This window comes from Giraffa tippelskirchi, chromosome 4 (assembly GCF_054371585.1).
Source record: "Giraffa tippelskirchi isolate mGirTip1 chromosome 4, T2T-mGirTip1v1.2.pri, whole genome shotgun sequence".
NCBI lineage: Eukaryota > Metazoa > Chordata > Mammalia > Artiodactyla > Giraffidae > Giraffa > Giraffa tippelskirchi.
In genome coordinates, this window is record NC_137278.1 from 112,057,279 (window position 1) to 112,078,627 (window position 21,349).

A 21,349-nucleotide genomic window follows, 5' to 3' on the forward strand; every position below is an offset into this window, starting at 1 on the left:
CCTATAGGTACCTCAGAGAAGGAAGATGACATCATCACATTATGAAAGCAATATGTGTGTCAGCCAGAGTACTTTCAGGGTTAATTTTCTGTGTTCAATATACTAGAGTGAGTGTGTCAGTGCTCAGTCGCTAAGTCATAGTCAACTCTTTACCACCCCAAGGACTGTAGCTAGCCAGGCACCTCTTCCATGGGATTTCCCAAACAAGAATACTACAGGGGATTGCCATTTCCTACTCCAAGGGATCTTCCTGACCCAGGGAGTAAATCCGCATCTCCTGCATTGGCAGGTAGATTCGTTACCACTGTGCCACCTAGGAGGCCTGCATATACTAGAGATTTTACTAAAAATATCTTCTGAATAAACAAGCATTAGAACAGCATGCTATCTTGGGCAAAACATATAAAATTGCAAGTGAAATCTCCAAGAAACAATCTGAACAATATAATTTCATGAGAAAGATATACATAGTATAATATCTACCATTACCATGAGAAAATGAAAGTATACTATTCACCGTCAGACAACTAGGAAAATAAACTCTAGTAATGGACCTAATATTCATTATCACAGAAATATTTCTAAAAATGTATAATTCAAAAGCAGGTGATAAACCAGAAAATTAAATATAATCTCATTTTTATAAAATTATATATTGGATAGAGATGGATATGGAGAAGGAAATGGAAACCCACTCCAGTGTTCTTGCCTGGAGAATCCCAGGGACGGGGGAGCCTGGTGGGCTGCTGTCTGTGGGGTCGCACAGAGTGTGACATGACTGATGCAACTTAGCAGCAGCAGCAGCAGAGATGGATAAAGGGAGTCTACTGAAGTTTTAAATGGGGGCTGGCTAAGCTCCATGCCTGAGAATTTGAATAGCATTTTTCTTTTTTTATATTCTTCTATGAGTCTTTAATTACTTAAATAATTATTCTTCAATTTTTGTTTCAGATAAAATACATACAAAACAACAAACTTGAAAGTAAGCCATGTTTAAAAACAAAAAAGAGATGGTGATGACAAAAAGCAAGAATAGAAGGCAATGAAAGCTTATTACTTGAGACATTTTCATGAGCATGCTTTTCTCAACCACATTGAGAAAATCAGAAATTTAAAGACATTTTAGCGTTTAAAGAAAAAAAAGATAGCTGAAAGAGTTAAATAGCAACAGACATTCTGAAAGGGAAAAAACTTGAATATGAGGCAAAATTTTTATGCAGATCATTTCACGAAATTAGAAAGGATATAAACTGTAGAACATATCATCTGTTCTAATTTTAAGAAAAACGGTACAAATGAACATATCTTTGGGAAAATCAATAATGAAATACAGAGTCATGATTTAGCAACAGGAGCATCAAAATCTTTTGTGGGAAACACATTCACTAAAAAAAAAAGACCATGGTCAATTCACAAACTATATAAGCTACTGACTTGTTTCATGCAAAATTTAGAACAGAAACAAAGAGAACACAAAGTTAATCATAAAGAAATTCTGAAGCATACTAAAATCCAAACAATACAATTAAGAGTTGACTAAAATCCAAGATGGACTCTTTATGACCATGTTCCAATTAAGAATAACCTTTTTAGAAAATACCATTCAATTACTGATAGTATTTATTAACCATGATTCCCCATATCTACTTTATTCACCAGACATGTCTCCAATGTCTATCATTTTCAAAATTCACAAACTCTCCCCCAAAAAGTAAACACCACACAGGATACTCAAAAGAAGCTTCTGGAGCTGAAGCTCCAACAGAAAAGTTCCAGAAATGTTCCAAACAAAAAGTAGAAATACTAGATTAAGTTTAGAACCATCTAAAATAATTTTGAAGGCTAATAAAATGTATATACTTTAGTTTGTTTACTACAAAGTAAAGGTAACTGATGTGTGTATTTGTTTTAACAGTTATTCCAGGAAACTATACTTTCCCATATGGTTAACTTCTAAAAAGGTATCAATTCACAAAATTTCTCCTTTGCACTATTCAAGTATTCAAGAAAATGATACAAACTTTCTACAACCTTATCATTTTCTTTTGTTAGGAAACATGTTAAACATGTATTTTCAGCTCATATGAGTTAATAATCAAGTCAAAGTAACACTTTTTAGTCAGTGAAGCTCTCTCCCCGTGGAATATCTCCCACAATGCACATAATGCATTTAAATAGATTACCCAAAAGGTGACAGCTGAGGAATGCCTTCATTTCTTTCCATGGTTTCTACTGAACGTAATTTGAAAAATGCCTATATAACACATGACAATGTGGAATGTCTCCACCCATGAAAGAGCATTCAAGTCAAGCAAGCAAACTTGGAGCAGGAACACAGAGCTCAACTTTGTCTTTTTATGGTTAGCCAGCACAACAATGAAAAGATAAACAACCAAAATACGAATAAGGTCAGAAAAACACTGACATACAGGGATCCAAAGTGGAAGCATTGTTTAGGGGAAAACTGTGAATAAAATCATTAGAAAATATGAATTAGCTTCTAGTGACAGGATGCTAGGGGTTCCATTTCTAAACCAACACTCAATGAGTTGTTTAAAGAAATTCATTTTTTAAAGTACGTTACATAAACTGATCAAAATTCTAATTATTGGTAATCAGAAACACATTCGTTGCAAGAAAAAATCTAAGATCCTGCTAAATTCTGATTGTAATAATGGTTACCTTTATACTGTAATTATAAAGTAAAACGTCAGTATAAAGAATCCGCCTGCAACGCAGGAGACCCTGGTTCAATTCCTGGGTCGGGAAGATCCACTGGAGAAGGGATAAGGTACCCACTCCAGGATTCTTGAGCTTCCCTCATGGCTCAGCTGCAGGCTCCTGCCTGCAATGTAGGAGACCTGGGTTGGATCCCTGAGTTGGGAAGATCCCCCAGAGAAGGGAAAGGCTACCCATTCCAGTATTCTGGCCTGGAGAATTCCATGTACTGTAGAGTCTTCAGTCCATGGAGTCACAAAGAGTCGGACGTGACTGAGTGACTTTCACACACTTTTCATTAGGATATTTTTAATGTTTGCTCACACAAACTGTCATCATTTTGTTCTCTATGAACTCTGGTCTTCACAAGATTAGTCTACTGTGTTCATTTTTTAAAGAATCAACATTTACTGTGCACCTGCTAAAATAAAATGCAGACACCAAAGGGGATTTACAGAAAAATTAATCAAAGTTCCCAATTGAAGGAATTCACTATTCTGTCTGGAGATAAGATACACTAACAATAGCAGGTAGTGTACAAGTGCCAAACTTAGGGTTTAAACAGTAAGGGAAAAGAATTACTGTGCACCCCAGTGGTCAATGCTTTGAGCTGTACCTTAACATAAATAAGCTGGGAAATACATTCCAGAGAACGATTACACATTTATGTAAATATAAATATGAAACCAGTGGTTCCTACAGAAAGCTTTCATGCGTCTTCTGAATCTCTTCAGATAAGCTCTTTTTTTTGCTCCTTATCGGGTGATCAGGAACAAGGCACTTGCATCCTGTGACAGTGCATGCCACCACCTGTACTCTCTCCCATATCCTACCGAATGGAGAACGTCAAGAATAAAGTTTTGAAATCTGCTCACCTTCAATTACTCTACCTCATGAAGGATTATCAAGTACATCTGTTCTTAGTATAGCAATAATCTTACGTATTGATATATGAGTCCCTACAGTCCCTCATTTGGATACTAATCCTTATTTTGTTAAAGTATTTCTTTTATGAAATGATGATGGTAGGTGACAAAGCTGTTTGTTTTTAATGCCCTAACACAACACAAAAATTAGGTTCTCCTCTTTCAGTCATAAAAATAAAAAGCAAAAACCATTTTACTGGTCCATGAAATGTAAAATTCTGGGAACCAATGACTTGATTCGCAACAAGGAAATCATGTTTCAAATGGTGCTCTCACTCATTACCAACAAGAAAAAAAAAATTCTATTGCCTTTTCCAAGGAAAGATCTGAAATATAATTTGAATAAATTTTGCAAAATGATTTAAGGAACAGAATATTCTTATGACTTGGATATTCCTACTAACTAAAGGCTTCTGATTAAAATCAAACATGATAAATATTTAAAAGTTTTACTAATTCAGAAGTTAATTCAGGTAACTTGACTAGCATTTCATGTAAAGTCTTAAGTCCTAATTTTAAATACCAATAATCACTGTACAGAAATTTTCAGAAGATTAAGCTAAACAGTAGTGACAAGCCAGTGCGTGCTTGCTTGCTTTCCTTCTTTAATTATCACTGATAAAGAGTCTACCTATAACTTACATCTTTTCATTGAAAAAGTTGTATGTGTAGGTATGAAACATTTACTGTAAATGAGTACATAAAAATGCCTAGAGCATTAGTATAAATTACTATTAGGATAAAGAAAAATTAAGATTTTAAAGACTAAGTAAACTATGTTCTTTAAAAAGAATTCTGTTGCTGTTGTAACTTCCTTTCTACCTTCCCAAAGCACTTATCAAAGATTATTCACATAATAGTCAGTCAAAAACAATCTTGGCAGTTCCTAAAATTTAGGATACATTTTGAGATTAATTTAGATATAGTGTTACTGCATTTCAATTACCACAGAAAGCTCTTAAAAGTTTTGACTACTTAAAATAAAAGTAGATGAAGAAAAATTATATCTATGTACACGTGTTTCATTTGATTCTCTGCTAATTACCATAGAAAAACTTCCAACTACTAATCATCAACCATAATGACTGAGAGATTTAAGAATACTCTCTTCTTCAGACTTAAAGGCCATGTAGTCGTGTTAACGCTTCCCTGATGGCTCAGTGATAAAGAATCCACTTGCCAAGCAGGAGACCAGGGTTCTATCCCTGGGCTCGGAAGATCCCCTGGAGAAGGAAATGGCGACCCACCCCAGTACTATTGTCTGGGAAATCCCATAGGCAAAGAAGTGTGGCGGGTTACCGTCCATGCGGTTGCAAAGAGTCGGACACGACTTAGCCACTAAGCAGTCACAGCACAGTGTTAAATAAGTTTGGGCTCTTATATGCCTGTGTCAGAACCAAGCTCTGCCATTTATTATCTTGGTAACCTTGAGCAAGAGAAAAAGGACTTGTGAGAATTAAGCGAGATATTGGTTATAAAACTATCATAGTATTTCACAAATAACAAATCCTCAGCAAATGTTCACCAGCCAATCCCCCTTCTCAACACAACACTGAGATAATGTAACACTACATAGTCAACTGCAACTTAGAAGAAACTCAAAATAACTGATGGAGATCTTAAACTTTTCAAGAAGATATATGCCAATACTGCATTTACCAACATAATTATGGAGCATCCCCAGGCCCCACCCCCCTAAACTTTCAAAAGAAAAGTGGAGTGAAAACTACAATTTTCAGCAGGTAGAAAGGCAAAGAAAATAGCAATGCTGGGAAATGTCAAGAAGTAACATGTTACAGAAGTAGCAAAACAATGTTCTATATCTTACCTCCCTCCAAAGGTTTCTAAGTGTTTCTCTTTTTAATTATCTAACTAGACAGTTTTTAAAGTACATCTCCTATGTGAACAGCCTTGTAAGATGTGGTAAGAAACAGATATTCAAAAAAAGTTTTTTCCTCTATTCCATTTAATGTTTCTACCTAGCTACACTAGAAAATGCTCAGTCACAGCTTGCAATCACACTGTAGCTGAAAGCACATGAAAGATGGTCTTGGTTATGACACTGCAAAGTCAGACCACAAGACTGTTGCCAGGAAGTGCAAAGGCATCAGCTGCAGAGAAGGCATCCTAACAGCAGCACTGTGGGCACTGGTGATCTACCAGCATACTCCATATATGGCTAGGGTTTCCATTTATTTGCAGGAAGGGAGGGGCCAGTTCAGGGTTAGTTTTGTTTAGGTTTTATTTTTTATGGTTAGGATGTTTTCAATAAAATGTCTGAAGAGCAATAAGCAACTTAAGTTAAGCAGAAAAAGTAAACTGTATTTTTTTAAACACAGATTTTAATATTGTTTATAGGGGATCCAATAGATTCTTCTAAGATCTTAATATCCCCCACCAAAAAAATAGTAAGTAAACAATTATAAACTCTACATTCAGTTTTAAAGAGATTTCTCATATATAACAATTACACTATTCTCTAACAAGAGACTCTATCAGCTACTTCCAGTCTCTTTTCCTTTTGGTTGGAAAACACTTTAAGTAGCCCCATTAGAATACTATTTAAAAGAGAGTTACATTTCAGATTATGATTCAGTGAAAATGGCTTGGCTGAGAAGATTAAGCACTTAAGAAAAGACCACACAAAAGTATTTCTTTTACTGACTTCAAGAGGAGAGTCACATATTTATCAAAGAAGCTTCAAATGGCTCTTCTAGAAGTAGATAAAATTCATATTTTAAGAGCAAAAGGATGCAATATTACACTTATCTCCAAGTCTGTCTGTACTGAAAAGTAAAAGGGAAACTTTATTTTAAAATTATAATAGCATAGAACATGGATTTAATTCTACTCTGTAGTATTCTGCCATAGGAACTAGTTCAGATCCTTATAAAGCAGCAGCCAATTAACTGATAACTAAAGTGAGTATTTTTCTATCTCTTAATCAACAGGTAAATTGGTTTAGGGTATTTTTTTAACAGGAAGAAGGTTAATATTTTAGAAAGTTTTAAATCTCAAGATATTAAAAATATCTGTTGAGAAGATTGACAAGTTCAACCATGTGCTAGAATTATACTCTAAGTATCTGGGTGCGAATGTTCGAATGATTGATCTTACAACACACAAACAACTATAAAACTTCCTATCTATGATATGAGGTAAAAGATAAAATTAATCATTCTTTAGTGAGCACCTACTATATGCCAGGATGTGGAAATATAAAAATGTGGAAGATTGGGTTCTTATATTTGCCCACAGGGAAGACAAAATTTAAAACACACACTACTCAGTAAGAAACAGTTTAATAGCAGCAAAAAAGCAAAACATAACGTAAAATGAGTATCCCAAAGGAGAGTCTCTCCAGTGAAACAGTATTATATAAACTCAAAGGACAGAAAGAGCATTTCTGGATGGCAACTCGTTGAACCCTGAAGAACGACCAGGATTTTGACTGGCAAAGAGGGAGGGAGTATAGTGGTGGAAAAGGCAAGACCGTAGATACAGAAGTAAAAAAAAGTAAAAGATCTAACACAGTGGAGATACATCAGATATAAGTAAATAGTGCAACACTTTAAATCTGAATTTATGGAGAGGAGTGACACAATCAAAATGGTAGTTAAAAGATTAATGTGATAGCAGTATGAATGCTGGACTGGATCGACCACGGAGAAGAGGCAGGGAAAGCAATTAGGCTGTTACTGTACTCTAGGTATAAAGATAATAAAGGTATGACCTAGATTGATAATAAGAGTGGCAAGAATTGATGAAAAGGCAGTTATGAATACTGATTGGATATATGTAGGCAAGGGGATAAGTAGATAATAATTAAAATGTTTAAAACTTAATCTAGAGATTAATGACATCATATCATCAACAGAGGCATCAATGAGAATAGGCCTGGTGAAAAAAGAAAAAATTTCATTTCAAGTTGAATATAAAGAAATTCCTGATACTGACGTAAATAAATAGTTGCTATTCTATGGCAAAGGGGGTGGACCTCTATTTACTATATCTCTACTTGAAGATATACTTTAAAATATAAAATCACAATATATTGAATAATATTTTACTTAACACTGTGTCATCAGTAGAAAAATGGAAATGAAGGATTGGAGCTCTGCAGCAGTGTTTGAACTGGAAACTGACTTGGAAGTCACAGATACAGAGGAAGCAGAAATCAAAAGGCTAAACTCAAACAGAAGAAATCTCAGTGTTATATTTTATACACACCAGTATCAATAAGATTCAGCAATAAAGCATTCTACAGAAAACTATTATTACTCTCCTAAAACCTTTATAAAGCATACTGAAATATAGATAGATACAGATCATATAGTATAAAACTCTACCAGGTAGGTCTTAAATCAAAGCTGAGTATTGCCCACTAGTAAAAATGAAAATCTACTGTAGACCTCAGTTCTAGAAAATCAGAAGTTTATATAACTTCAGTACTGTTTTCTAGCTTCTGGAGAGGTTAGGGAAAGGGGGGCTATTCCAGAGACCAATGTAGGAAATTTGTAGAAAACATTATCTTTTCTGCTATAATAAATGACCTATTTTTATACCTCCCCAAAACGATGAAAACTGAATATCTTTTGTAACTTCTAATGAGAAAGAACATTCAACCAATTAAAGAAATTTTTGAATATATGGTATTCACATTAAGATGGAAGTAAAAGATTAAATTAAGAAGTGTATTTGTGGGCTGTAAAGTTCCTAAAACTTTTCTCCTGGCAGTGAAATTTAAGACAATTGATCAAAATCAAAAATGTAAATGAACAGTCCAAAAGACTAACCAATAATCAGTCTAGTAAGAAACCATTCTGGCTGTCCTATGCACTTTCAAGAGGTTAAATTTTTTTAAAAAAATTATTCAAGAGCTATTTAACAAATCAATGGGTCAATTTTAGGTTTTACAATTTAAGTATTTAAAGCAATCACTATTCAAGAGATTTTTGAGGTTAAAATTTTCCTGTGATTATTTTTTTTTAAGTTTTATTTATCACCTTTCACTATCTGTTGTTCTGAATTTGCCCAAAGCGAACTCCTTGTTCTCTGTCAGAAAGGCAAAAAAAGTACAAGAGTTAATAAAAGAGAAATGAGGGTGGAGAAACATAATAAAAATTTTAATGCTTGATATTTTAAGACTTTGGCTTCACTGAGTTAAGGAATGTGCAAATACATACATTACAAAAAGATATTATGCAAATAGTTATGGGTAAACTTGGAAACTTCTGCTTAAGCCTTTGTCAGCTAAAAGAAAATACCTAATAAAGACAATACCTATATAATGCCAAACTAATCGCTGAATTCAGTTAATCAAGAAGACATTGATAAGTTGGATAATTCTTGCAACATGTCCAAATTTAGAGAGGAGAAAATAAAAAAACTCTAAGAATCCTGCTAGATCTATTTTCTCTACCTAAAATCAATAGTAATGTATTAAAAATTTTCCCCTTCCTCCAAGGCAATATAACTGGGTTCTTCAACATCCATTCTAACTTTACATTTCTATTTTAATAAAACATACTGTTATTAATCTCTTTCTGAATTAATTCCATACTAAACCATGTAAATTACACTTGAAAGAAATTCGAACCGATTCATCTTACATAATTATCATTTCTAATACCAAAAGTTTCTTTCATTTCAACATCATGTTTTTAGAATCTAGTTATGCTATAGCTTAAAATAAACCAGTCAAACGAAAAGTTTGTTTTACATTAGATGCTAAATTAATGGAACAGATACAGAGCTAAAGACCATGCTGTATTTTTACTGGGTGCCACATGCTAAATTCCAGATTTGTCCTGCAATTTGTCAGTCATTATAGTTCATCCAGCCAACTTGTAAACAAAGGCTATAAGCCAAGTTTGATATGAGAATTCAATTAAATAAAACTTAAACGGTCATCGTTCACTCAACAGGAAGCAGTAAAAAGGAAAAATGCCACCACACATCTCTTTTAAAAAGGCAGCAAAGTAATATGCATGAAATATCAAGGCATAAGTTTCAGCCTTCCAAACAAGTTTTTGTTACAGTATTCATCGAAATAAAGCTAGGATCTTTCCACCTATCAGCAAGGCAACTTTAACTTAGTTTACAAGTCTTTTTCATTGTAAGGGGAAGCTGTTGCTGTAAAGTTGTTTTCCAGTCATTCCAAGTTGCCCACTAAGAAAATGTAAAGAGTTTATGTTTTGACACTTATTACCCTCACTGAAAAATTGCTTTTTATGCAGAACTCTGCGTGGTTGTGTTGCTTTTGGCCTGTTAAAGGCAAAGCAACATTATCTCTGGATTGCCAATAGTTTCTCCTTATTTGGCTAACATTGAGAGATCCCAATCAGACTACTATAAAACTTTAACATGCACAAAGCATCCATTTTGAGAAAAGTTTGTGACCAGCTTTCTGTTTTCCCACCCCCTCCCCCTTTCCAAAGAAAAACCAGAGCTTGGAAACCGGCTTTGAAAAGACTGCCTCGTATTTATTCTTCTCTTTCTAACCCCAACGCACACTCCAGGAACTGGGGCCAAAGGATCTCTGACACTGCGGCAAACTCGACTTGGAATAAGACTCTCTTCCGTACGTTCCGGTCCCGCGGTGGACAAACCCTTTTAGAACGCTTCCTTACACTACCCACTTTCATACTCTCCCTTTCAGCCGGTGCAGATCAGCTAATTACACCGTTTCCCCCTCCCCAGTGACCAAGAGTAATAAAGGAGAAAACAGGAAACCGTCCGATCAGGGCACTCGGCTTAGGGCGCTTGATTACTATTATTATCATCACCATTTGTAATCAAGTCCTAAAAACTACAACAAATCCAAAGCCCACCTAACAAGCCAAAGACGTCCTTCTACCCAAGTGTCCCTAGGGCCTCTCGTTCGTCGTTTTCTTCAGCATCCTTCGTCCCCCTGTTCGATCAACGACGTCGGGGACCCAGGCAAAATCCCACTACACCCCTCCCCATCTCGACCCCAAATCCCAGACCCACGTCCACAAATGGCCCTGGGGCCCCAACCTGACCACAGGCCCGTTTCCCCTCGGCCCCGGAAATCGCCCGTTCCCTTACTGCACCACCAGCCGGTCTGATGGGGGCCTCAAACCTAGAGCCCTCCCTCCACCAGCTCTTTCCCTCCCTCCTTCGCGGGAAGCCGCCCCCTCACCCCGCGGCAGGGAGTCTCCCGCCGCCCCCAGCCCCTGGAGACCAAGAGCGGAGGAGAGGCCCGAGAGGGAGGCCGACGAGGACTCGCAGGATCAGGAGAGCGGCGGCGCGGCGCACAGACCTGGTGCAGGGCAGTGAGTCCGTCCACATTGGCGTAATTGATGTCGGCGCCGCGGTGCAGCAGCTTGAGAACCTCGTCCGTGTCGCCGCTGGAGCAAGCAGCCAGGAAGACGGCGCCATCATCGAACTTCACCTTGGTCTTCTGGCGCTTCACCACCGGAGGCTCGAGGTCCGTCTCGGAGCCGATCCAGCGCTTCAGCTGCTCGTTCCGCTTCTGCTTCGCGTCCGCCATCTTCATCCCCTCTCCTGCCGCCGGGTCTTCTTATCGCGAGGGGGGGAAGGGGGAGGCGGAGAGGGAAGAGAGGGGAGGCACGGGCTGTGTGACTGTTTCTATGAGTGCGGCCAGAGGAGGGCTGGGAACCAGGAGGAGACGCTCGAGACTTCCAGTATCCCACAGAGCACTGGGGCGGCGCGCCTGGCCGAAAGGACCTCCCTTCCTACCTCAGAAGCCCTCCCGCCCCCGGCCCGGCCACCCGTCACCGGCGGCCAATCTAACGTAACTTCGCGAGATCCGGGCAGGGAGGCGCCCTTCGGGCAGTGCGCATGCGCTCTGGGCCTGTGCCCGCCCCAGGAAGAGAGCTCCCGCGAACTGCGGCGGGGGTGGCCAGGCCACCGGAGGGAAGCGGGTGTGGTCCGGGCCGCCTGGGCGGCAGGGGCTAGGACCAACCTGGAAGGGCGGAGACAAGGAAGGAAGGTTGTCCTGCCCCTCTGAGAGCTCCTGGGGTTCCAGAGGCCAACCGCCGGGCTGTACTGCGGCCCTGCGGGACAGACCTGCTTCCTGGGCTGTCTCGGCTAGGCCGAGTCGTTTCCTCCGGGAGGATTTTCCTATTGGCTGCGTTGTTTGAATGGAATGGAGCTAGATAGATAGGTCGTGAGTTCAGCGCTAGTGATTTCCCTTTCTAAGGAGCTCACATGAACTTTAAAAGCGGGATCTGTGTGTCGAGGTCTTTGGTAGTAGTTACACCAGATCTCAGCCCAAGGTGACCGCCTGGTGACAAGGGTTGACCTGCAGTAATTGCAATGGCTTTCTGCCAGCCTCCACTTATAGAAGCGTCTTTCTTCGTATGCTTGTTTTTTCTTGCTTTGGAGTGTATGTGTGTTTGGGCGAGGGTGTTGATTTTTTAATTTCTTTTCTTCTCTCACGCGTATTTTGGGTCCTCTTTCCCTTCAATTCTTTAATCCTGTCTACCCCATTTCTGAGTTTAGCGCAGCCTTGTTACTGGTCCTGACCTTTTAAGGGATTTCTGGTTCCTGCTCCATTACTTTCTAAGGATGGATAAAGACCCAGCTGCTTCTAGAGTTCAAAAGGAATGTTAATATTACGCAATTGATTTAACCGGTATTTATTGAATACTTACTATGAGCCAGTCATTGTTCTAGGCACTGGCGATATAATGACGATAACAACATACTTAAACCACCTTTTGAGGTCACGTGTTCAAACTACTTGATAGTTTATCATAATCATAAAAAAGGCTTTTAAACTGTCATGTATGACACCCTCCCCCCCACACACATGATTTTTAACAAATACTAGTGTCTTTTGAGCCATGTATTTGTAATCACCAGCTGATACTTTTCTAAACAATACAATGTTTTCATTATTTTCTAGAGCATTTAGACCAAAATAAGAAAAGTCATAAAAGCTTTTCATTGAACGGAACTTGAAGGATCATCTAGACTGAGTCCTTGAAGAACTAATTGACTTAGCGAATTTTCCTCAGCAGCGGGGTTAGAAGTCCTTAAGCAAATATGTACCTGTACTGGGTTAGGCGTTGTTCTAGATGCTGGAGATACAACTGTGAACAACTCTGTGTGTGTGTGTTGTGTGTGCGTGCGGGCGCTTAGTTGCTCGGTGGTGTCCTGCTGTTTGCCACCATGGACTGTAGTCCACCAGGCTCCTCTGTCCTGGGTATTCATTTCCTTCTCCATTGGATCCTCACTCCCAGGGATCAAACTTGTGTCTCCTGCATTGCAGGCGGATTCTTTAGGGTCTGAGCCACCACTTTTAAATTAACAATTAAGCTTCTCTTATTCTCAAGTAGACTACAATAGACTATTTGTTCTCCAGTAGTATTTGTAGTAGTCTTCAGAGTAGACTATTTGTTCTCCAGTAGACTAGTTGTTGTTGTTGTTTACTTGTGGTGTCCGATTCTTAGGACCCCAAGGACTGTGCCTGCCAGGCTCCTCTGTCCATGGGATTTTCAGCCAAAAATACTGGAGTGGTTTGCCATTTCCTTCTCCAGAATATCTTCTCCCAGGGATAGAATAGGCATCTCCTGTATTGGCAGGCATATTCTTTACCACTGTGCAACCAGGGAAGCCCCTAGAAGACTACCTTACACGTTATCATTTTCAGAAATAAAAATGTGTAAACTGTGATTAGGACCTACGAGACCTATTGCCTATTAAGACCAAATTTTCTGAACAGCTGCTGCTGCTGCTGCTGCTAAGTCGCTTCAGTCGTGTCCGACTCTGTGCGACCCCATAGACAGCAGCCCACCAGGCTCCGCTGTCCCTGGGATTCTCCAGGCAGGAATACTGGAGTGGGTTGCCATTTCCTTCTCCGGTGCATGAAAGGGAAAAGTGAAAGTGAAGTCGCTCAGTCGTCCGACTCTTAGCGACCCCATGGACTGTAGCCTACCAGGCTCCTCTGTCCATGGGATTTTCCAGGCAAGAGTACTGGAGTGGGGTGCCATTGCCTTCTCCGTTCTGAACAGCAATTACTAGGTAATAGTAATAGAACCCAAGCAAGGATAATAATAGTTCCTCCAAAAGTATTGTAGAAATAGAAAGTGAGTGTAACAAGCCTAAAATACACCAATGATAATATCAGACCTTTGACTAGCACTAAAATATGAAATTCCTATCCACTTAAAAAACTCCAGAATACAGTTCTTAGAATAAAAGAAAGGAATTTGAGGATTGCCTTGTCAGATCTTCTATCTACCTAGAAAAATTGACAGCTTATCTTTACTATTTCCCAAGAATGTTATGGTCTATTAGGTAGCTCTTAAAAGTACCCTGGAATATAGATTGGTATCTCAAGTTTTGATTTGGGCAAGAGTTTGGTGGGAAATACATTATTTCTGATTCAGGTACTTAACTTCAAAATGTAAAATTAATAAGTAAAACTAGTTTATTAATAAACTGAATTGTTAAGTATCAGTTCCCAAAGGCTGTCAGTTGAAAACAAAACAAAATAAAAACCCACCTGGGCTATTAATACATGAAAAGTTCACTGAAGTTAGCTTTCCTTCTCCAGCTCTTAAGAGTTACGAAGTTCTGTATTAATCTCATTGGAAGTGCTGTTAAACTGCCACCTGTTTGCCTTTTAGGTAGTTTTTTTTTTTTTTTAATGTTTTGAATTAATGATAGAGGGGCTTGCTCCTTGGAAGAAAAGCTATGACCAACCTAGACAGCATATTAAAAAGCAGAGACATTCCTTTGCCAACAAAGGTCCATCTAATCAAAGCTGTGGTTTTTCCGGTAGTCATGTATGTATGTGAGAGTTGGACTATAAAGAAGCTGAGCACCGAAGAATTGATGCTTTTGAACTGATATGTTGGCGAAGACTCTTGAGAGTCCCTTGGACTGCAAGGAGATCCAACCAGTTCATCCTAAAGGAAATCAGTTCTGAATATTCATTGGAAGGACTGATGCTAAAGCTGAAACTCTGATACTTTGGCCACCTGATGAGAAGAACTGACTCATTTGAAAAGACCCTGATGCTGGGAAAGATTGAAGGCAGGAGGAGAAGGGGACAATAAAGGATGAGATGGTTGGATGGCATCACCAACTCAATGGACATGAGTTTGGGTAAACTCCGGGAGTTGGTGATGGACAGGGAGGCCTGGCGTGCTGCAATTCATGGCTTGTAAAGAGTCAGACATGACTAAACTGACTGAAGATCTGCCACTAACTCCAGAAAAGGCAAAACTTTTTAAAATTTGTATTTCTTTTTAATTGGAGGGTAATTGCTTTACAGTGTTGTATTGTTTTTGTGAATCAGTCACAACTATATATATATATCTCCTCCCTCTGAAGTCCCCTCCTACCCCACCTCCCATCCCATCCCTCTAGGTCATCACTGAGCACTGAGCTGGGCTCCCTATGTTATATAACAGCTTCCTATGAGCTATTTTACACATGATAGTGTATGTCAATGCTGCTTTCTAAATTCATCCCACCCTCTCCTTTGCCCACTGTGTCCACAAGTCCATTCTCTACATCTGTGTCTCTATTTCTGCCCTACAAATAGGCTCATCAGTACCTTTTTTCTAGATTGCATATATATACATTAATATACAATATTTGTTTTTCTATTTCTGACTTCACTGTGTATAACAAGCTCTAGGTTCATCTACCTCAATTCAACTGATTCACATTTGTTCCTTTTTATGGCTGAGTAATATTCCACTGTATATATATACTACAACTTCTTTACTGATTCATCTGTCAGTGGACAACTAGATTGCTTCCGTGTCTTGGCTATTGTAAACTGTGCTGCCATAAACATTGGGATATATGTATCTTTTTGAATTATGGTTTTCTCAGGGTACATGGTAGTTTTATTCCTAGTTTTTAAAGGAATCTCCATACTGTTTTCAATAGTGGCTGTGTCAATTTACATTGCTACCAACAGTGCAAGAGGCTTCCCTTGTCTCCACATCCTCTCCAGCATTTAATGTTTGTAGATTTTTTTGTAGGTCTTTCCTTCTCTTGTGTTTTCTGCCTAGAGAAGTCCCTTTAGCATTTGTTATAAAACTGGTTTGAAAAGTGAAAGTCGCTTAGTTGTGTCCCACGCTTTGGGACACATGGACTGAATTCTCCAGTCCAGGATGCTGGAGTGGGTAGCCTTTCCCTTCTACAGGGGATCTTCCCAACAGGGATCGAACCCAGGTCTCCCGTATTGCAGGCGGATTCTTTACCAGATGAGCCACTGGAGAAGCCCGTGATGCTAATTCTCTTAAATCTTGCTTGCCTGTAAAGCATTTGATTTCTCCATAAAATCTAATCAAGAATCTTGCTGAGTAGAGTATCCTCAGTTGTAGTTTCTTCCCTTTCATCACTTGGAATATGTCCTGCCATTCCCTTAAGTCCTGTAGAGTTGCTATTGAGAAATTAGCTGACAACCCTATGCTGCTGCTGCTGCTGCTGCTGCTGCTGCTACTGCTAAGTCGCTTCAGTCGTGTCCGACTCTGTGTGACCCCATAGACAGCAGCCCACCAGGCTCCCCCGTCCCTGGGATTCTCCAGGCAAGAACACTGGAGTGTGTTGCCATTTCCTTCTCCAATGCATGAGAGTGAAAAGTGAAAGTGAAGTCGTTCAGTCATGTCCGACTCCTAGCAACCTTATGGACTGCAGCCTACCAGGCTCCTCCGTCCGTGGGATTTTCCAGGCAAGAGTACTGGAGTGGGGTGCCATTGCCTTCTCCGGACAACCTTATGGGATTTCCCTTATTTGTCTTTTTTCCTTGTTGCTTTTAATATTTTATCTTTGTCTTTAATTTTTGTCAGTTTGTCATTATAGACTTTTTTCACGATAACCATTCTGGCTGGTGTGAGGTAATACCTCATTGTAGCTTTGATTTGCATTTCTCTAATAATGAGTGACATTGAGCATTTTTTTTTAATAAATTTATTTATTTTAGCTGGGGGCTAATTACAATGTTGTAGTAGTTTTTGCCATACATTGACATGAATCAGCCATGGGTTTACATGTGTTCCCCATCCTGAACCCCCCTCCCACCTCCCTCCCCATCCCATCCCTGAGTCATCCCATTGCCCCAGCCCTCAGCATTTGTCTCATGCATTGAACCTGGAATGGTGTTCTGTTTCACATATGATAATATACATGTTTCAATGCTGTTCTCCCAGAACGTCCCACCCTCACCTTCTCCCTCAGAGTCCATAAGACTGTTCTATGCATCTGTGTTTCTTATTCTGTCTCACATATAGGGTTATCGTTGCTGCTGCTGCTGCTGCTAAGTCGCTTCAGTCGTGTCTGACTCTGTGCGACCCCATAGGCGGCAGCCCACCAGGCTCCCCCGTCCCTGGGATTCTCCAGGCAAGCATATTGGAGTGGGTTGCCATTTCCTTCTCCAGTGCATGAAAGGGAAAAGTGAAAGTGAAGTCGCTCAGTCGTGTCCGACTCCTAGCGACCCCATGGACTGTAGCCCACCAGGCTCCTCCGTCCATGGGATTTTCCAAAGAATTTGAGTCAGTGATGCCATCCAACCATCTCATCCTCTGTCGTCCCCTTCTCCTCCTGCCCTCAATCTTTCCCAGTATCAGGGTCTTTCAAATGAGTCAGCTCTTACTGGAGTGGGGTGCCATTGCCTTCTCCGGGGTTATCGTTACCATCTTTCAAATTCCATATATATGCATTAGTATACTGTATTGGTGTTTTTCTTTCTGGCTTACTTCACTCTGTATAATGGGCTCCAGTTTCATCCATCGTTGAGCATCTTTTCATGTGTTTATTGGCCATCTATATATCTTCTTTGGAGAAATATCTCTTTAGGTCTTCCACCCATTTTTTGATTGCATTGTTTGTATTTCTGATATTGAGTTGCATGAGCTTCTTGTGTATTTTGGAGATTAATCCTTCGTCAGTTGCATTGTTTGCAATTATTTTCTCCCATTCTGAGGGTTGTCTTTTCACCTTCTTTATAGTTTCCTTTGCTGTGCAAAAGCTTTTACGTTTAATTACGCCCCATTTGTTTATTTTTGTTTTTAAGAAAAGGCAAAACTTTTTATTTAAAAAACAACACAAAGCTAGTCACTTCAAATTACCTTAATAGCTGAATGAGCTTAATTTATCTAAGCAGAAGAAGAAATTGAAGAAATGCAAATATTTTCATTTATTAATGGCCTTTAAGTAGATTGAATTGTGAAGATACTGTTCAGCTCTTTTAAAGCAAATTAGACATTAAAATAGAAGTTCAAATTACACTGTATTTATTAATTGCTGAATGTTTTCCTTTGTTGCTGCAAATCATTAATCATGTTGGAGTCTTTAGTTATTAGATGAAGGAGATTTTCGGTAGAGGATCTGTCCTTATCTTTTTCAAAACTTAAGTACCCTACCAATATCCCCTCAGTTCAGTTCAGTCACTCAGTCCTGTCCGACTCTTTGTGACCCCATGGACTGCAGCACGCCAGGCCTCCCTGTCCATCACCAGTTCCCGGAGTTTACACAAACTCATGTCCATTGAGTCGGTGATGCCATCCAACCATCTCATCCTCTGTCGTCCCCTTCTCCTCCTGCCCTCAATCTTTCCCAGTATCAGGGTCTTTCAAATGAGTCAGCTCTTCGCATCAGGTGGCCAAAGTATTGGAGTTTCAGCTTCATCATCAGTCCTTCTAATAAATATTCAGGACTGATTTCCTTTAGGATAGACTGATTGGATCTCCTTGCAGTCCAAGGGACTTTCAAGAGTCTTCTCCAACACTACAGTTCAAAAGCATCAATTCTTTGGCGTTCAGCTTTCTTCACAGTCCAACTCTCACATGCATGCATGACTCCTGGAAAAACCATAGCTTTGACTAGATGGACGTTTGTTGGCAAAGTAGCATCTCTGCTTTTTAATATGCTGTCTAGGTTGGTCATAACTTTTCTTCCAAGGAGCAAGCATCTTTTAATTTCGTGGCTGCAGTCACCAGCTGCAGTGATTTTGGAGCCCAAAAAAATAAAGTCTGTCACTGTTTCCACTGTGTCCCCATCTATTTGCCATGAAGTGATGGGACTGGATGCCATGATCTTAATTTTCTGAATGTTGAGCTTTAAGCCAACTTTTTCACTCTCCTCTTTCACTTTCATCGAGAGGCTCTTTAGCTTCTTCGCTTTTTCTGCAGTGTGGTGTCATCTGCATAACTGAGGTTATTGATATTTCTCCCAGCAGTCTTGATTCCAGATTGTACTTCCTCCAACCCAGCGTTTCTCATGATATACTCTGCATATAAGTTAAATAAGCAGGGTGACAATATACAGCCTTGACATACTCCTTTTCCTACTTGGAACCAGTCTGTTATTCCATGTCCAGTTCTAACTGTTGCTTCCTGACCTGCATGCAGATTTCTTCAGAGGCAGGTCAGGTGGTCTGGTATTCCCATCTCTTTAAAAATTTTCCAGTTTGTTGTGATCCACACAAAGGTTTTGGCATAGTCAATAAAGCAGAAGTAGATGTTTTTCTGGAATTTACTTGTTGATTATCAACTTGAAGACATTTTAATTAAATAGTGAAATTTAAATAGTCACACACATACAAACCTTAGATTTTTTTTTTTCTGTTCTCTCTCTACAACTCTCTCTGTACCATTATCTGAAGAGTCCATGGGACTTCCTTGACAGTGTAGTGGTTAAGACTCCTTGCCTCCAATGCAGAGGCCACAGGTTTGATCCCTGATCAGGGAACTAAGATACCACATGCTGCGAATCATGGCCAATATATAAATAAAATAAAGAGTCCATATAATATGATACTATGCTCACAGTCAAGTTTACTATTAGCAAAATAACAAAAAAATGTAATAATGTAGGTTTCTCCAACATCTGGGAGGAATGTTTACATGTGTGAGCTCCGTCTTGGAACACTAGCATTTAGTTGAAGGATTTATTCAAATGCCCTTCAACTGAAATCTTGGGAAAATCTTCTAAATTCCTCCAGAGCCCAGAGCGTAAAAAAAAAGGACAGAGTAAAATATTAGTGAGAAGAAACATGTACAGATAACAGATAACATCACCGGTAAAGACTCTGCTCAGTTTTGGCAGGTGGGAATGATACCAGCTTCATGTGGTTATTTTAAGATTAAATGAATAATATATATTAGAAAGAAAAAAATGAGATTTTATTGTCTTGTATTTGCCTCTTTTCTGTCCCTACATTTAAGCTGATAGCCACTCTGCTTCTTTGCCTCAGGGGATGTTTGTGGCAAGGAAGAAAGCAGAAGTTGCTTTCAAAACACTTTCCTTCCTAGCTTGAAGTGACCCCCCCAAATGTCTACTGAATAACATTTTGGGCCAGTAATCTGGTTTAAGAATCTGGTGTACTAGGTGGCTAGAAATTTACTGAAGCTATATTTGCATAGTATTATAGATTAATACAAATTGGAACATTTTCTAAATTTACTTTTATTCTGACTTCTAAAAAATATTATTTCCTAATATTATGTAATTTATTTCTATTTAGGTGGAGAAAGGAGAACCAAGTAAAGGGATTCTCTCAAACCACTCTTGAGTGCTTCTGTGGAAGACGAAGATTTCATTGAGAATAAACTGTGATGCCTAAGCTAAAAGGATGAGAAATAAGTCAGTGGGCTTCTAGAGCAATGGGGTATGCTCCGTGATCCCTGAAAGTGTCCCTAGAATGTGACAAGATTTCAGAGTGAATGGCTGAATGCCGCAGTCAACCTAAGCCTGGAACTCCCACTAGCCAAATGTAGGTGTGCCTGAGGCTTGTTCTGTGCTGTGGTCTGAATGTTGATGTCCCCTCAAAATTCATGTGGTGAAATCCCAATTTCTTTAGGTCATATTGTTGTTGTTGTTGTTCAGTCTCTCAGTCGTGTCTGACTCTTGTGACCACATGGACTGCAGCACATCATGCTTCTCTGTCCATCACTACCTCCCGGAGCTTGCTCAAACGCACATCCATTGAGTCGGTGATGCCATCAAACCATCTCATCCTCTGTCGTCCCCTTCTCCTCCTGCTTTCAATCTCTCACAGCATCAGGGTCTTTTCTAATGAATAAGCTCTTTCTATCAGGTGGCCAAAGTATTGGAGCTTCAGATTTAGCATCAGTTGTTACAAACAATATTCAGAATTGATTTCCTTTAGGATTGACTGATTTGAACTCTTTGCAGCCCAAGGAACTCTCAAGAGTCTTCTCCAACACATCAATTCAAAAGCATCAATTCTTTGGTGCGCAGCTTTCTTTATACTCCAACTCTCACATGCATACATTACTACTGGAAAAACCATAGCTTTGACTAGATGGACCTTTGTTGGCAAAGTAATGTCTCTGATTTTTAATATGCTGTCTAGGTTGGTCATAACTTTTCTTCCAAGGAGCAAGCATCTTTTAATTTCGTGGCTGCAGTCACCATCTGCAATGATTTTTTTGAGCCCCCCAAAATAAAGTCTGTCACTGTTTCCACTGTTCCCCCATCTGTTTGCCATGAAGTGATGGGACCAGATGCCATGATCTTAGTTTTCTGAATGTTGAGTTTTAAGCCAACTTTTTCACTCTCCTCTTTCACTTTCATCAAGAGGCTCTTTAGTTCTTCTTCCCTTTCTGCCGTAAGGGTGGTGTCATCTGCATATCTGAGGTTATTGATATTTCTCCTGGCAATCTTGATTCCAGCTTGTGCTTCCTCCAGCCCAGCGTTTCTCATGATGTCCTCTGCATATAAGTTAAATA

General features: G+C 39.4%; 1 protein-coding gene and 2 long non-coding RNA genes across 32 annotated transcripts in view; 2 read left to right on the forward strand and 1 right to left on the reverse strand.

The window, feature by feature from the left end:
• The window catches only part of PPP1R12A (protein phosphatase 1 regulatory subunit 12A), a 171,114-nt gene extending 159,724 nt beyond the window's left edge, over positions 1-11,390 (reverse strand). For 18 of the 30 annotated variants that reach the window (XR_014082905.1, XR_014082906.1, XR_014082908.1 and 15 more), the window contains exon 1: positions 10,930-11,390. Coding sequence is in view for 10 of the 30 variants with exons in the window: in XM_081593181.1 (XP_081449307.1) it covers positions 10,930-11,166 (237 nt within the window). In the remaining 20 variants the exon portion in view is untranslated. Of the gene's footprint in view, positions 1-10,925 lie in introns of all 30 variants that reach the window. The other 12 variants (XR_014082910.1, XR_014082912.1, XR_014082904.1 and 9 more) reach the window with 1 other exon arrangement.
• A 148-nt stretch (positions 11,391-11,538) lies between these two features.
• LOC145546421 (uncharacterized) lies at positions 11,539-12,250 on the forward strand. Its single transcript, XR_014082919.1, has 2 exons — positions 11,539-11,622; positions 12,135-12,250. It is a non-coding gene; the product is annotated as an uncharacterized LOC145546421 (long non-coding RNA).
• Positions 12,251-12,462: 212 nt separating this feature from the next.
• On the forward strand, positions 12,463-20,227 carry LOC145546420 (uncharacterized). The gene is made up of 3 exons (XR_014082917.1): positions 12,463-13,658; positions 14,422-14,861; positions 20,122-20,227. It is a non-coding gene; the product is annotated as an uncharacterized LOC145546420 (long non-coding RNA).
• The last annotated feature ends 1,122 nt before the right edge of the window (positions 20,228-21,349 follow it).